The sequence below is a fragment of the Mauremys mutica genome, chromosome 4 (assembly GCF_020497125.1).
Source record: "Mauremys mutica isolate MM-2020 ecotype Southern chromosome 4, ASM2049712v1, whole genome shotgun sequence".
Taxonomy (NCBI): Eukaryota; Metazoa; Chordata; order Testudines; family Geoemydidae; genus Mauremys; species Mauremys mutica.
Genome location: NC_059075.1, coordinates 137,959,610 through 137,976,569, shown reverse-complemented (window position 1 = coordinate 137,976,569; position 16,960 = coordinate 137,959,610). Strand labels below are relative to the sequence as shown.

At 41.2% G+C, this 16,960-nt stretch overlaps 1 protein-coding gene across 1 annotated transcript in view; it reads left to right on the top strand.

The window, feature by feature from the left end:
• The window catches only part of DSTYK (dual serine/threonine and tyrosine protein kinase), a 68,513-nt gene that overhangs the window by 9,820 nt on the left and 41,733 nt on the right, over window positions 1-16,960 (top strand). The window contains 1 exon segment of the mRNA XM_045013258.1: window positions 11,608-11,996. Within this exon segment, the coding sequence (XP_044869193.1) occupies window positions 11,608-11,996 (389 nt within the window).

Genomic DNA, 16,960 nt, shown 5'->3' with positions numbered 1-16,960 from the left:
GGGTGGGGGGTGTCCATATTGTGAGCCTCACTTTTATGGTGGAAAGGTGTTTTTTTGTTTTTTTTTCTTAAAAGTAAGACTTCTTGAATGTTGCTATTGTACACTTAATAATCTTAATTATGGACAGGTAAACCTGACATCTTTGTTTTCCTTAGATGCTTAATACCTAATTAACAAATAGTGCTGCCCCTAATCTGAATGATGTTAGGTAAATTAGATTAATGGAAAGGTATTGTAATGTAGGCTAAAACAATAGCCCTCTTTGTTAAATGTTAACAGACTTAAGTCAGTAATATTGGGAAATATTTGCCAATATCAGAGGATTCATTGTTTCCTCAGGATTTGAGGTGATGAACACAATAGCTGTTGGTTTAAGCAGGTTCCCTTCATAGCAAACGTGTTACAAAAACACATACCTCACTTATGTTACTAACTGGTCATCTGGTCTATGGTGGCTTTTTAGAGAGTCTACTGAAGATCTTTTATACTGAGTTGATGATACAATTTTTCTGTGGAAAAGATTGACTTAAATGCTGTGTATGCACACAAGCATAAAGGAACTGGGGGCAAGTGTATTTGTCATTGTTGTCCAGGAATGTTAGTGCAGTATTGGAGCTGCTTAACTCTTAAAAGACTAAATTTTGCCCTGAAATGCATATATGTAGCTATCTTGGTAGGTACTGTTGCAGTCAAGGGGACTCTTGTACATATATCTAGGGCAATGATGATCCAGAATGTGTATATAGAAAGCGCTGTTTTTATAAATAGTTTGAAATGCTCTGAAGCCCACATAGTGGATTTTCTTCCTGTACTTTTAGCGAGGCAATGCACTTTCCTGAAAGTGCAGCCCATGAAACATGTAGTCTAAGGCCACGTTTACGCTTACCGGAGACCAAAGCTCGATTTTAGCGAGTCTAGTGAAGACTCGCTAACTAGGGAGCACTCTGCAGTCAGGTTGACTCACCTTACTCCTTTTGTTCCAGTGGAGTACCGAAGTCGACAGAGTTTCTCCTGTTGATGCAGCTTGGTGTCGACAACGCAGTGAGTCAGTCTAAGCTATGTCAACTCCAGCTACTTTATTCATGTAGCTGGAGTAGCATAACTTAGGTCGACTTACCCCAGTAGTGTAGACGAGGCCCAAGACTATTATACTCATGTCTGGTTCATATTGATGTATGAAAAACTTCCTTAGGTCACCTTATCAAAACTTCTAATGTGTTCAAAGCCAACTCTTTTTAACTGTTACCTATTGTCCTTAATGCTACATAACTTTTGTAAGTGATACCTACAGGAATCACTTGACCTGCCACTGAAGTGCAGATCCTTGAATACAACAGATGTTTAAACACTACCACTCTGTAGTAACTTAGTGTAGGAAGTAGAAGAAATGCATATCCAGTGGAAACTCAAAAGGAAATTATTAGGTGAGCAAACTACTCAAGCTAGAGTTGGACCAGGATACCTGGGCAATTCTCCCTACTCTTGCAAAAAGTGGGTTCTGTAGATTTTCAGTGTTTGAGACCTACAAGTTAAGTCCACAATGCCCTGTCTGGCTGCACAGCAACCACTTGGCATGGGGTACTGGTTCATTATTGACAGGGTGTTAGGCTTTGGCTACACTTGCATTTCAAAGCGCTGCCGCGGCAGCGCTTTGAAGCGCTAAGTGTAGTCAAAGCACCAGCGCTGGGAGAAAACTCCCACTTCCCTGTGGGGAATAACGGACAGCGCTGGGAGCGCGGCTCCCAGCGCTGGGGCTTTGACTACACTGGCGCTTTGTAGCGCCGCAATTTGCAGCGCTGCAGAGGGTGTGTTTTCACACCCTGCTGCAGCGCTGCAAATTTGTAAGTGTAGCCAAGCTCTTAGTGACAAAATAGATGGCATCGTTTCTGCAGCATTTTGTCTCTTCCTTTGATGTTTACCAACCAGGTACTGACAAGCTGTTGCTAGTAGGTTTATAAGAGCTTACTGGATAAGATGTAGGTGTGATTTATGGTCTGCTTCTGTGAACTATTGGAAAAACAAAGTTAATTTAGGTTGTGCTGCATGTAATCTTAACTGTCAAACTACAAATCAGGCAATTAAGCATCACTTGTTATCCATAAACATGGCACCCTGTTTTCCCTAAAGAATTAAGCATATTGGAACCTACCCTGGCTTGTTCTCCTTGTTTTTTCTAGGAGCAGCAATGATAACAACGTTCCTACAGTAAAATGTGGTATTGATGCAAGAGAAGTCCTGGGAAGGCTTTTTATTTTTGGACATGAATCTATAATTAAGATAAATAGCCCTTGCTCTGATCTTCTTGTGTAGATGAACTGGATATCCGAGCTCTGCGTTTCTCTTAAATGTACTCTTCAGAGTTATTATTGTGGCAGAGGTTTTAACCACCGATACCAGGCAGCTATTACACTTCCTGCTTCTAGGTTGTCTTATATCACAATGCACACCACAAATGACAGAGTGGAAGCAAAGGTAATTTTAGGGCAGAATATCTGATGTCCAGGATGCAAACATCTCTTCTGTACCAATCTTGTGCTGCAAGCGGTCTGTCAGAACAGACTCTTTTTTTTTTTTTTAAAGCAGGACATTGTAGGGCAGTTGCTTTTACAAGGGGTTCTCAAACTTCATTGCACTGCAACCCCCTTCTGAGAATAAAAATTGCTACACAACCCCAGGAGGGGGCACAGAAGCCTGAGCCCACCCAAGCCTCACTGACTGGGGGAAGTGAGAGAGAGCTCAAGCCCAAGTGCTTAGGTCACAGGCCCCCCGCCTGGGGCTGAAGTCCCAACATGGAGGCCTGAAACACTCAGGCTTCGGCCTCGGGTGGTGGGGCTTGGGCTTCGGCCCTGGGCCACAACAAGTCTAAGCCAGATCTGGTGACCCCATTTTAATGGGGTTGTGACAGACTTTGGGGTCCAGACCCGCAGTTTGAGAACTGCTGCTTTTACTATAATATGTAAAATAACAGTGTGTGACGTTTGTAAAGTGATAGTGGGTTGTCGCGCAAAGGCCTTAAACTTGTAGACTGAAAAGTAGCAGATGTTAAGTTAACAAGCTTTTTTGCCCACTGGCAATATTGGGTCACTTCTGTGTCTGCTTCCCTCTCACCATTATAGGTCGCTCGCTAAATGTATATTAGATGGTATGCAAATAAGATTCTTTGCTGGGTGCCAGAGCAAAATTTTAATGGCAAGGCTCTGCCTACTTCTCAGAGCTGGATAAATTACAATTCAATAAGGGGCCAGAGAGCATCTGCCTGCTCATGTGGAAAACTACTTAGATGCTCACAAGGCTTTTGCAATACTAATGTAAACACTTAAAAAAAAATCTGTCTGCTGTTGAGTTTAAAATTACACAAAGCTTATCTAGAATAACAAATGCCTCTGAAGATAACCAGATCAGTTCATGTGTGACATTGGCATTTCACTTGTTCAGGAACATGTCCTCTTGCAGCTTGTCAACATCATGCATTTTGCTACCATCACGTAAAAAAGTTCATTTTGCTTTATCAGTATTTCACTGATGCCATCTGCTAATTACCTGAATCTAGATTTAGGGAATTGATTCACTGAAAAAATGGTTTGTGGAAGCCTTTCCTGTTTTGATGTTGGGCCTGTGTTGTAGAAATGAAATCTTACCGAAATAAAGCTGTCTAAACTCAAGACTTGAATTGAAGGCTAGCCTTGAATTTTAGCTGCTCTGTATCTGCAGGAATGTAAATTATGTGAGTTGACCAACAAGGAAAAATAAATAGTTTTGCTGTACCCTTTCCTGAAACTCGCCTCTCCTGATTGTGATGTCTCACTTATTTGACATATCAGCAGTGCATTAAGGCTCCCATATTCTGCACTTACACATTAAGTACTACATTGTAGTAGGAAACTACTAGCAAGGCATGAATTAAACTCTACCTTTTTATGCATGTCCTTCACGCGCTTATTGTAGGTGTAAGGCTTTTGTCCTGAACTTTTTATAATGCCCGTTTTATTCGTGGACAGTGAGGTTGTCCATGCTTCTTTTAGAGCTAGAGAACTTAATCTTTCCTGTCCCTACAACCCAATACAAACACTGCATTGTAACAATTCTCCTTTTCTGGCGTAGGGGCGCCTTCCACTACGTCTTTGTTGGGCACAGTTGCTAGAGAATGATGAGAGAGAGAGAAGTGAGCATGCTATCTTTGTATTAAACTGTCCCTGTCCAGTCAAGCTAATTCTAGCACAGGAAATGACTTTTTATTTTGCAATTCAGTCTTGCAACAACTATTTCTAATTACAAATATTTGATGGGATTAAGAGGACGAGTTATCTTTCGTGCTATAGAGCAGCAGGTTTAGAATCTGCCCCCTTGAGTTTTATTTCTGGCGTTGAGGGTTAGCCCAAGGTGTTAGACTAGCCACCTGTACCACGGTGATACTTGATGTAAGTGACAAGGGGTTGTGTGGCTTAATGGCTTGCATGGCAATTGAGACTTTTTTTTTAAGGGTTTAAATCTAAGCATATGAGTTTAAGTTGAGGTGCAAATGAAAAACTATGTAAAGAGCTGCTTGAAAATGTGGTTTTATGCCTTCTACTTCTCTCTTCTCCAAAGACTTGATGCTGGAGGGTTTAATTTTGGTTAAGTGCAGAGAGGTACAGTGATAGGTGGAGTTCTCCCTTCCCCCATCTTTAATCCAGCAATATACTGGAGATGTTACACTCATCTTGCCAGTGATAAATGCAAACCCCATCAGCATTCCCCAACACTTGCAAAACGTGGATGGTTTAGTCATCAGCCTGTATGACTACTGCAGATTGGTTTGTTTGTTTTTTTTAAACTGACTTTAGCAACAGAAGTCTGAGAGAAACTTGACCTAAATAGGTAGTGACTTTCCTCCAAACTTCCCTGTTTTGTAGGGCTTTATTCAATACGGAGCATCATCCTGTATGGAGTGTTATAGAAAGCATATCCCAGAATGCTTTAGAGTTGAGCAGGAGAGAAATGGAGATGTAGAAGGGAAGAAAATATCTGGTAGGTTTGGAGAAATATGGTTCAGGACTGTCCCACTATGGGAACTTTTAGTGGGGCTCTTTGTTCTATGCTCTGCACTGGCTTTACATTTTTTTTTAAATTGAGGAATAGGCACTACAGGATCATGTTTAGATGTTGGCGGCTGCTGCTGCTGAAGTCTTGTGATTACATTAGAATCTTGGCTTCCATGTAAAACAAAGCAAGTTTCTAGCCCTTGTGGCTATGAAAAAAGCTTGAAAAGGTGACTTAAGTGTAACTGATGCAGGGATGTCTGCCTGGGTCTCCAAACAACCTGAGACAATAGCTCTGAGTGTGGTAAACTGTCCCGTTCATCTCATTGTGGGGTTACCAATATGCAGTGCTCCGGGGGGTGAGGGTGCACTACCACTACCTCCATCAGGTGAGGCAGTGGGTACATCTACACCACAAAATAAAAATGGACCATGGCACTGAGTCTGAGACTGGGTCAGCTGAACTCTGCACATGCTATGGAGCTTAAAAAAAAGCAGTGTAGATATTCAGGTTTAGACTAGAGCGAAGACTGAGACCCGCCCAGGTGTCAGAGCCCAAACATGTCTACACTGCTATTTTTAGCCCTGTAATGTGAATCTGAGTCAGTTGACCTGGGCTCTGAGACTTTCTGCCACAAGTTTTTACTGTGGGAGGAGAAGAGTGTAGTGAGTCTGGCCAGTCCATCCTGAATGCTGGCTTAAGTGTAGTGTCTCACCCCTGCCTTTTAGGGACAGAGGACTCTTGTTGACAGTGGGAGTGAGGGAGGCAAGGGCTGCCATGCTGTTGCCCTAGCCTCCTGGGTGAAGGTGAATGTGGCAGGGGGTCTACCACTGCTATTCCAGGGCGAGAGGGCAGGTCTGTAGCATGGTGGTGGAACCCCATTTTGTACTGTATCTCAGGGTCCAGGTTATCTTACACTAATAGCTGGCAAGGATTGGATTAAGACACAAACATGCTTACTACTTTAAATGTATAGTCAAGCAAATAATCAGGACTCCATAAACTTCTGGAAGCATTAGCAGAGTTTTTTCTTCCCGAAGTTTCAGCGCTCTTGTGATGTGTTGAATAACTGCCATATGACCTAAGAGGTTCTGTTTATTAACAAAAGGACTGAAAAACCTTTTTACAAAATAGCATGTAAGAGACTTGGTCCATAAAGTGTCTACAATAAACATGTTCACTTTACCTAGATATTTGTAGTAACTCGCAAGCCAAATCTGAAATCCAATGTAGTTCAACATTTTGAACAACATGTTGTTGTATATAATATACAAGATCTTAGAATGGAAGCAGATTCAATTGGGTGCTCCTCTTGGACAAAAAGGCTGAAATGAAATTAAAATTAATAAAATAAAATAAAAACAGGCCCTGCACTTGGAAACAGAAGTGCAGTAGCTTCGAGCATATATTCCCAAGCACTAGTTGGGCAAGATTCTAGCAGGAATATACTTCACACAACTGTTTTTGAGCATAATAGTATGATGGATATTTTTTTCTATTGAGTTTTTTCCCCCTCTCGAGTCTGGCCTTGTTAGCTCTTGCTTGGTGGACAGTTTGAAACAGATCCATCTGGAACACTGGATTTATCTAGTTTAAGGACTTTCCTCTATCCTAGAGGAGATTGAATGGGGGGGGAAAGGTCAAACGAAGTGTGAACACCAAGTCTGTGTTTCGTTTGACTAGTGCAGTGATGTTAACCATGGGGCCAAAAGGCAGGAATCTGACTCCTGGCTTAGCAATTTACATGCTCTGTAGCTTTGGGGAAGTCACCTAAACTTTCTATACCTCAGTTTCCTAATGGGGATGGTTATCCCATCCATCAGACAAGGATGGATTGTATAGTATTGGAAAGATGGAGAAAATGCTGTATAATTACTTAAGGTGCCTATTGTTATAGTATTTAGACTACACTAAAGAAACTTTAGGACAGGAATCAAGCTCTTGTCAGTTCTCCGCTACAGTGATCTATGGCTGTTCCTCCCACTCACTACTTAAAGGAATCTTGCAGTGTGACCTTGCCTGACTCCATGCCACGGTATTCTACTGCTCAAGATTCTTCACTGGGAATGCCCTGTCTGACTGCTCTTGGTAGGCTTTCTGCATGTTGAACCACTTCTAGCTTCCCAAAGACCCCGTGGATCAAAATAAGGAAGAGTGCATTGTAATGTGGCTTTGCCCTTGGCCACAAGTAGAGGGTGACGGCACTAGCTTTACTGGTGCTCAAAAATTGAAAAACATTCCTGGGCAGTGCTGCAAGGGATAAATAAATACTAAGATGCATAGATGAAATTTCTCGCTGATCATGGATGTTGTCTGCTTTGCTACAGAGAAATCAACAACTCTCTAGCCTTCACTGTAAGGCTAGTTCAGTGTCGCGCTTTGAAATGACTACATGATATTGTAAAACTATTGTAGCTCATATGGTGTTTTTGTTATTGGGCAGTAAAACATACTGTATAACCTGTATAGAAACTGCTGCATTACATCTTGTGGCTTTGACTGTCCCAGAAGGCAGTATCTTTTCAGGTGACTAGGCTATCTTAAATTGTGATTAAATTAAAGCCATGAAAGCAAAGCTCTTATCGATACATTGGATTCTGGTATTACATCAGTGAAAGCCAGTCTGAGCTGAGTTTGTCCCTAGATGATTAAATCTGTTTAATAACTTTGGAGCATATGCAGCGTCATCCTACATGGGCCACTAATACAACCTGGGGCACTTTGTTAGATCTTAATACTTGAAACAGTTTTTATAACGTACATTTGACTTTTTATGCTACCATTGCGCTTCATTAAGCTGCTAGTGTGAGCCAAGAAACTTGCATTTTCAGTGGAAAGATAAAAATTATAAGGCTATTTGGGAATTGACTGAAGCTCAAGTCAGGATGGCTGGCGAGATAACAGCACTCAAACAGCATGAGCATTCACTGTCTGAATCTGCTCAGGTTTCTAGAAACAGGTGATCAAGTTACCTTGTGATTTGATGACTATCCTTCCATTGTTCATAAAAAGAAAGATCTCTAGTACCTTTATGGGTGCACAAAGTGAATATATTGATACATGAACAAACCCAGAATAACTTGAGATTCTTTAATCATAAGAAGTTGCTTCAGCTTTGAAAGGTTTCTTCTTTGCCATTCCTTCCCCAAATTCACTTATGTTCTAAATTGATTTAGTGTGTTCGATGCCTGAGCTTGGTGCATTTTGTCATATGACACTACTTATCAGGGTAAAGTTCCTCCTCCTTCTCCTCCTCCACCCCTAACTAGTCTTGTGCATTCCATTAATTTCCATTTTAAGACTAACTCTAGATTGAATTGGATATCTATCCTTTTTACAGACATCAGTAGTTTGTCCTGTTTTAATGCATTTATGGGATGGGGGTGGAATAGAAGAAACTCTATTCCGCTGTCATAATTGTCTTGGCTCCATGCCGGAGCCTGAGGTGTAAACTCTGTAGTTACTGTCCAGGCAGTATGCTGTGCAGAAATGACCCTAGTAAAGGGACAGTGAGAATTCTATTGAAAAGCATCTCATGCTTTTTACTTCTGCTATCCCTAACTAGTGCTTTCTTTTGCAATATGAAAAAGCACATCCCTGTGAAGTGTCTTCCCCCTTAATTGCAGAATTCAATTTAAATATGCCTGTTTTGAAAACTTGTTGCCTGGATTTTTTTCCCCCCATCTCATGGATCTTGGCTCTTTGCTACTGGCCACCAGTCTAGCACTCATCTCTTCCCTGTTTCTGTGTGTACTGTTGGTGCAAGAATCTTAACCTATGCAGATCCCACTACCTAGAATAATCTTTCTATATATCAATCTTTTCAAATCTCATCTGTAATGTGGGCCAGATTCTGGGCTAGTTTAAATGACTATAGCTCTTTTGAACACTATGGAACTATGCTGCCTTACCCAGATGAGAATCTGGCCCCATATCAGTTTTCTCAATTTCTTATACCATCTAGAATTTCCCTGTATTTGGATTTAGCGTATCTCAATGGTCCTTAAGATGCGGTTTATAGGGCAGTCTGTATAGTTTTGTCCTATCTCATACTAACCAGGAATTCAAAAGGGCTAAAACCGGTGCTGAGGAGTAACTCTTCAGTTATGCTGAGCATCTCGTGTTGGCCTTATTGGAAGGACAGACAAAGTTATAGGTTAATGGAGCAGCAAAAAGAACGAGTACTTGTGGCACCTTAGAGATTAACAAACTTATTATGCTCAAATAAATTTAATAAATGTGTTAGTCTCTAAGGTGCCACAAGTACTCCTCATTCTTTTTGCTGATACAGACTAACACGGCTACCACTCTGAAACCTGTTAATGGATCAGGTATTCAAGTAGTAATTCTGACTTCTCAGAGAGGGTGTGGAAGCAAGAAATATCACAGCTGCTGTGTGGGAGATGCAGATATTTAATAGACAATCTGCAGTAATGTTGATTATAAAGCCGTTTAAGACTAAAGTTCAAGTTAAATCATATGTAGTGTTTAAATCAGTATTATTTGGTAAGTAAACTAATTTTGCATGATGTGGCACTATTCTCTTCACTCAACCTCCAGTATTGAAACAAAAGGTATATGTCAGGGGAGTGAAGAAACAGGATCAATATCTGCCTACTCCCAACTACAACGTGGACCTGCTTCCCACTCCCCAACTCAACTATTTTGTTCAGCCTGATCTTTGACCTTCCCATCTTCCCCACCCTTTATATATTAGGAAAAAGTCAGTCAGTGAAATTAAAGTAAAAGTAGACGCTAATTATTTCAGACAATCTCACTGCAGCTCACTCTCCAGTGACAATGCAATATTTACCACTGGCAGCCATGAACAGGGTCTTGCTTACACTGCATCCTGTCTTATTCAGATGTGAAAGCATTTAATTTCCTTCTTACATTTTTGTAATGTACCAATATCTAGCCGTGAGGGAGGCTTTACAGTGGCATTGCTATAACTTCTTTGACGTTACAGCCGGAATCTTTAAAAATTGCCACTTCCCACGTCAATGAGCCTAGGCTTTGAAGGTGAACAAGCCTGTCTTTCTTGTAACCCTCTTGCATGTGTTATACACTGTCAGGTTATTCTAGTTTGTGGGGCTGGGGGGAACTTCAATCAATTCATTGCTTGTTGGATTTTTTTTTTTTCCTAGTGCATGACTCAGAGCATTCTGTTCAAACAGGGCATCACAGCTTGGGAAGCGTTTGCAAAATGCTTAATGGCATTCTTAACTGTGTCACTCCATCTTGTTTTGAAGCCCCAAGATGAAGCACTATTCTAGCACACTTCAGTATCGTACACTACCACCAGTAAATGTAGGTGCCTCTTAATCATTTCAACCTTCCCAGTTTCCTCCTCTTCTCCCTTCTTAATAGGAAAAGCAAGGGGTGACTTTTAACTTGCCGAGGAAAGACCATTAAAAACTTATTTTCATATCAAGGATGTCTGGGTGTTGTCTGTCTTCAAGTACTTGCTGTAATGCACTGTCAGTTGCTTTGCTCTGAACTCTTCTTTGGGGGTTTATAACAAATCTTGAGGGATACTCTAGAACAGGGGTCGGCAACCTTTCAGAAGTGGTGTGCTGAGTCTTCATTTATTCACTCTAATTTAAGGGTTTTGCGTGCCAGTAATACATTTTAACGTTTTTAGAAGATCTTTCTATAAGTCTATAATACAGAACTAAACTATTGTTGTATGTAAAGTAAATAAGGTTTTTAAAATGTTTAAGAAACTTCATTTTTAAATTAAAATGCAGAGCCCCCCGGACCAGTGGCCAGGACCCGGGCAGTGTGAATGCCACTGAAAATCAGCTCGTGTGCTGTCTTTGGCATATGTGCCATAGGTTGCCTACCCCTGCTCTAGAATAAGCTTATCTGTGAATCTCACATGCTGGGCCAAGGTGAGGGAATATATTGTATACAGGTGAAGGTAGAAAGAATTTTAAGTCTGGAGGTGGTGGTCTGGCAGTTAAAATAGGGGACCAGGTGCTAGTGCTCCTTGGATGTTGTTCTGGCCAAGTGACTTCCCTCTTAGGACCATTATCCAGCCTACAAAATTGGGGTGGCTAGCCCAGATATGTTGAGATTTGTTTGGTTTCTCTCCTGAGACTCTGTAGAAGTACAAAATTACAATTACAAAGATCATTTGACATTTCTAATAGTTGTAACTGTTCGTTCAACCACCTCCCCACCCACTCCCCAGGCTTGCCTAGATCTTGTCAAAGTGTTCTCTTAATTCCAATGTAACTTTCTATTCATTTGATTCATACATACAGAAAGTGATGAGATCCTTCCTAACAAGACCCTAAATTTCACAAAAATGAAGTGCAATGAACTTCTGCTGTTGGTATTAATTCAGTACAAGCCCTGAATGGGTGAAATTAGTTTAAAGGTGCAAAACACATGTAAATACTTAGTGTTGTTAAACATGAGTATCTGGCTGGGTTTCTGCTTTGTTCCTTACAGGGCATGCACCTTTCTGAAGATAATGCTGTGCTGACTATAGATACAAAACTGTAGGGCACGCATTCATAGGGCTGCGTATTGCGCACGTTAATCAGCATTCCTAATGCAATCTGTTTGTTTGAATTCTAGGACAATTGATTTCCTTATCCTTCCCCCGCCATGAAGAGGAGTACCTCCAGCTGACAGCGAACTGGCACCCATGCCTTCTAATCCTTGGTCAGAACTGCAATGCCAAATGCCAATTACTAAACATGCTTTTGGGTGAGAAGCTGCTACCCACCACTAAAATAAGCAGCGAGGAGAACTGTAAGAGGCGGCGGATCCGCTTCACACATGGGACACAAACACGGATTAGTCTGGCGCTGCCTGGGCAGTATGAACTGGTGCATATGTTGGCAGCCCATCAAGGGCAATGGGACACAATACCGGAGGAGGACTTGGAAATCCATGGGGACAATGAGGATCCAGCACACCAGATAGCAGAGCTGGAGGTGACGCTGCCTTACTTGCTACTAAAGGTACTGAATAGAGGCACACGTGTGTTGTTGTCGCTTATACTTGTCATATTTAGGCTTATCAGAAGATAAAGTTTATTGCACATGAAAATGTTAAGATGTAAAACAACGTGAAGGAAGCTGAAAGAGGTAGTATCTTCCCCCAGAGAAGCCTGGAAGTGTGGTGGTGATGTAATGGATAGGGTGTGTGTGCATACATATGTTTTTATTACCCTAGCCACAAATAGGTCACGTTTTTTTTATTACTACTACCTATCTCAAGACTCATTTAAACAGATGCACCTTAAGCATCTCTTAAACCTGAAGGACTGCAGTCCCAAATACTTTCAGAATCTGCCTCCTGTCCAGAATGAGTATGAGAGCAGATGTCTCTCCTCCAAGTATGACTTGCTGCACACCACTCATGTGTCAGCCCTGTGGGCACAGCCTAAGCATTCCACATCCCAGTTCTGTGATGGGACAGAATGACCTGGTGTTCTGTAAGGCCTGAGTACCTTCTGCTCCCAGACAGCAGTGTGAGTTGAGAACTATTGGTGCTTCCTAGGTTCAGGTTTTATAACAGAATGCCAAACCAGTTAAGGCTTTTTTAGCTGGTAACAACCACAGGTGTGTGGGGGGGTTTGTTTTTTGTGTTTTTCCTCCCCTGTTTGGTTAGAGCAGGAAACTGAGAGTCTCTTCCTAGATTTGTCATAGCCGTACTGTGACCTTGGGTGAGTCACGTAACCTCTTAAAATATCCTCATCCATAAGATAAAGATAATGGAGTCTTACCTCGGGAATGTTGAGACTCCACAAATATTTAATAAATGCTTTTAAAGACAAAAGATTCACTGTGGCTTATGTTCAAAAGCATTTATCATATCGCAGTATATTCTTATTCCTAGAACACAACGTGGTGACTGGCAAATAACTGCATTAGGAGATACTGAGTAGATATAAACTACTGTATCTGATCTATTTCTCAGATCAGTAAGATTATCAATGTACATCTACAGAACAATAAAATAAGTTGGCTAAGACAGTAATTTCTGTCAATGAGCTATTGATAACTTACAAGTCTGGTGGGGAGCTGCCTTTCTTCACGTCCGAGTCACAACATATATTATATAAACCAGCCTACAGCTAAAGACAAAATCAGCGCATGAACATTGAGTGTGGTTTTCTTTTATGACTTTTTTCCAATAGCCATGAGTGTTCATGTTGGAAAATTGTCTTTATACTGGACCTCTTGGGCATGTGATATCAAGTGGAGTTAAGTTTGAAAGTATTGTGTAGTTTTAAATTCAAATATTTTACTTGTTTGGTTAAATTTTTATATAGGCCATCTGAGTATGGTGCAAGTGCCAAAGATCTTTGTTTGGCTTTGATTATATTTAGGACAAGTTAGATGAAAACAGCCACTCAGATTAACTTGAAAAGGGATGGCGAAGTAAGGACACCTCTTTTAGCGGAAGAGGGAATTACTGCTAGTCTCAACTTGGGTTGAAGGCTTTTTTTAAAAGATGAAATTTTGAGACTAAAACCAGGGAAGATCAAACGTCTAAGAGTATTTATTTAATACACTGCAACAGTGAGATCCTTTGTTAATGTACATAAGGATCAATTGACTAGGGATAGCTTTCTGTCAGTGTCAAATCGTCAGAGTCGGCTTTAGGGAAAATGGCACCATGAGCCCCGCTGCCTCCAGCCAGTGCTTAATTTGCATTGAAAGAGATGCTGGGGCTGAGCCCCAGCACAAATTAAGCACTGGCTGGGAACTCTCCAGCCACCCAGCTCTCAAGATGGCATACCAGAGAACTGCTAAGTGACAAGAAACTTGTCATACTGTCACATCATGTGATTTGGGGGGAAAAAAATGTTCAAAACTCTATACAGATCTTTCTGTACATTGTAAAAGATGCCACTTCGTAGAGTTTGTCTCTTCTGTCTGGCTGGTTTAATACAATGCCATGAGACAGGATCATTTATAGATCAGCTTTCCCTCTTGCTGGTCTGTTACAGATTTAATAATTTAAAACAAATAAAGGCTTATTTTACCTGTTTTATTTTTGTATTTGTAATTTTAAGTGATCTAAAAGAGAAGTACACTGTTCAGCACATTCCAGTAAAATAGGACGGACACTGCATCGTCAACTATAGGAATTTCTACGGTCCGTAGCTGTGGAATTGGAGTCTCAAGAGATTAAGGTTTAAAAAAACATATTCACAATAACCAGTCAAACAGAATACAGAACATACAGTGCTTGCTTCACCAGGGTTCTGTTCTTACGATTGTATAATTTAGCAACCACTTAGCAACTTCCTATGTTAGCTAAAACATATAAAGTGCAAAAACCATGGCATAAAGGGTATACAGTTTGGACTCTGACTTATTGTCTGCTATTAAACAGTCTTTACAAAAATAATAATTTGATTAGGCTAATAAATATTGCAAAAGTTGATCCCAGTGCTTATTCAGAAGAAATTACCTTTTTATTGGGAATTAATTTTTAGGGAAATTCCTCTTGTGCAAACACATGCATTCTAGCTTTAATAACATTTTACATCTGCCGTGTGTCTCAGAATCGGCAAGAAAAACATGCTTTATCTCTCACAACACGTGTGTGTGTGTGTGTGTGTGTGTGTGTGTGTGTAATATGTAGCGCCAACAGGAGTCTGCCATATGTGATTTTACTTCAGGATACAAAGACTGTATGGTAGAACATAAAATCGTTCTTTATTCCTCATGACAGCAGCAAAACTTAAATATGTTTGCAGGCAAAGCAACACAAATACAGTGCTTCTCCAAAACTCTGAACTGCTGAGCTACGGCAGGAGCTGGGGACAGATCCTGCAAGCTTCATGAGTTCAGTAGGATTAAGTGTATGAGTAAGGACTCCTTAAAGATTAAAGGTTTTAGGATCAAATCTTTGGCTTCCACTGATACTTTTTTCTTGAGAGCATGCAAAAACGGAAGGGAAGGAGAGAACCCAGGCAGACAGAGGGGGAGAGGGAGCCATCTTGTGCTAGTGCACAGAAGCTGAGAAATGGTAGTCTCTGATTTTTAAAAAAAAAAAAATAATAATTTTGTTGTTTTGTTTGTTTTTTAAGGCATCTAATCTGAGAGATCTGAAATTTTGTAAAATTCACTAACAATAATAATGAATAATCCTTTCTCCCATAAGCCCTGCACTCCCCTCCTGCACCCCCTTTCCCCCTAACCTCTTCTGTGCCCACGTAGAATCATCTCAGTTAGCTCCTGGAGTATTCTAGGATGCATTTCATCAGGCCCTAGTGACTTGACATCTAATTTGTCTAAGTACTTTTTTTAACTTGTTCTTTCCCTATTTTAGCCTCTGATCGTACCTCCATTTTCACTGGCATTTACTAAGTTAGACATCCAATCACACCAGCCTTCTTGGTGAAAACTGAAACGAAGTAGTCATTAAGCACCTTTGCCATTTCCACATTTTCTGTTATCTCCTCCCCTCCCCCAACTGAGTAATGGACTAGCTAGTTTGATCTCGTTTTGTGCCTTGGCCTCTCTAATTTTGTCCCTACATACCTGAATTGTTTACATTCATCCTTTGTAAGTTGACCTAGTTTCCACTTTTTGTAGGACTCTTCTTTGATTTTTAGATCATTGAAGATCTGGGTAAGCCAGGGTGGTTTCTTGCCATACTTCCTATCTTGCCTACACAGTGGGATAGTTTGCTTTCGTGCCCTTAATAATGTCTCTTTGAAAAACTGCCAATTGTCTTCAGTTGTTTTTTTTCCTCTTAGACTTGCTTCCCATGGGATCTTACCAACCAACTCCCTGAATTTGCTAAAGTCTGCCTTCTTGAAATCCCCCCTTCTTGAAATTATTTTGCTGTCCTCCCTCCTAGCATTCCTTAGAATCATTAACTCGATCATTTCATGATCACTTTCACCTAAGCTGCCTTCCACTTTCAAAATTCTCAGCCAGTTCCTCTCTTTGTCAAAATCCAGTCTAGAACAGCTTCTCCCCTAGTAGCTTTCTCCACTTTCTGAAATAAATGGTCTCCAATAAATTCCAGGAACTTGATGGATAATCTGTGTCCTGCTGTGTTGTTTTCCCAACAGATGTCTGAGTAGTTGAAGTCCACCTCACCACTAAGTCTTGTGCTTTGGATAACTGTTAGCTCTTTTTAAAGAGAACCTCAACCACATGGGGATACAGATCTGGACACACAGAGCACCTGGTGTTGCTGCTCACTTTCTTCTCTCCCCCCTGCAGAGAAACATTTTGTGGGGCTGTGTGTGAACAGTAACACCAGGTGCTCTGTGCATCACTGCTCACCCCTTCTCCCCAAAACATTCCTCCTTAGGGAGGGAGCAGAGAGAAATCTGGGTGTCCCCAACATGTCTCCTCTGAGAGTTTGGGGGTAATGCCCCCCTACTCTTCCAAACTCCACCTATGTGTGGCGCTCCCCACTGTCACTCACTTTTCTGGGCCCTCCCCTGCCCACTGGCAGTGTGCATCTGTGCACTGCGCCTAGTGTCCCCCCAACCACAGTGCCCTGGGTGGTAGCCCATTTCGCTGGTCCTGCCTAGAGTACATAGAGGGCTTTCTGAAATTCTTCAACTATTGCGGTAGCTTTGGTGGGCATGTTGAGCAGATTAGATCCACATTGAGCAGAGGTAAGTGTAACAGTGGTAAAATGCCTGCTGGTGTTAGACAGTAGTGCTGGCACATTATTAGAGCAATAAGAGGATTTACAAGAACACTTAAAATAGACATAAGCCCTAATCTGCACCTCTGTAGCATGGCTCTTGCCAAGAAATTCCTGCTTGCTTTGACTAGAGAAACAAAGCTAGTGAGCTGCTAGTAACAATTGCATGCTGGGGGAGATCATGACTTTAAAGCGTAAGTGTCCACACTATGGTTACTTTTTACCAGAGGCACTGAGTGTCCCAGTTCCTGTTAAAAGAACAGGAGTACTTATGGCATATTATGCTCAAATAAAT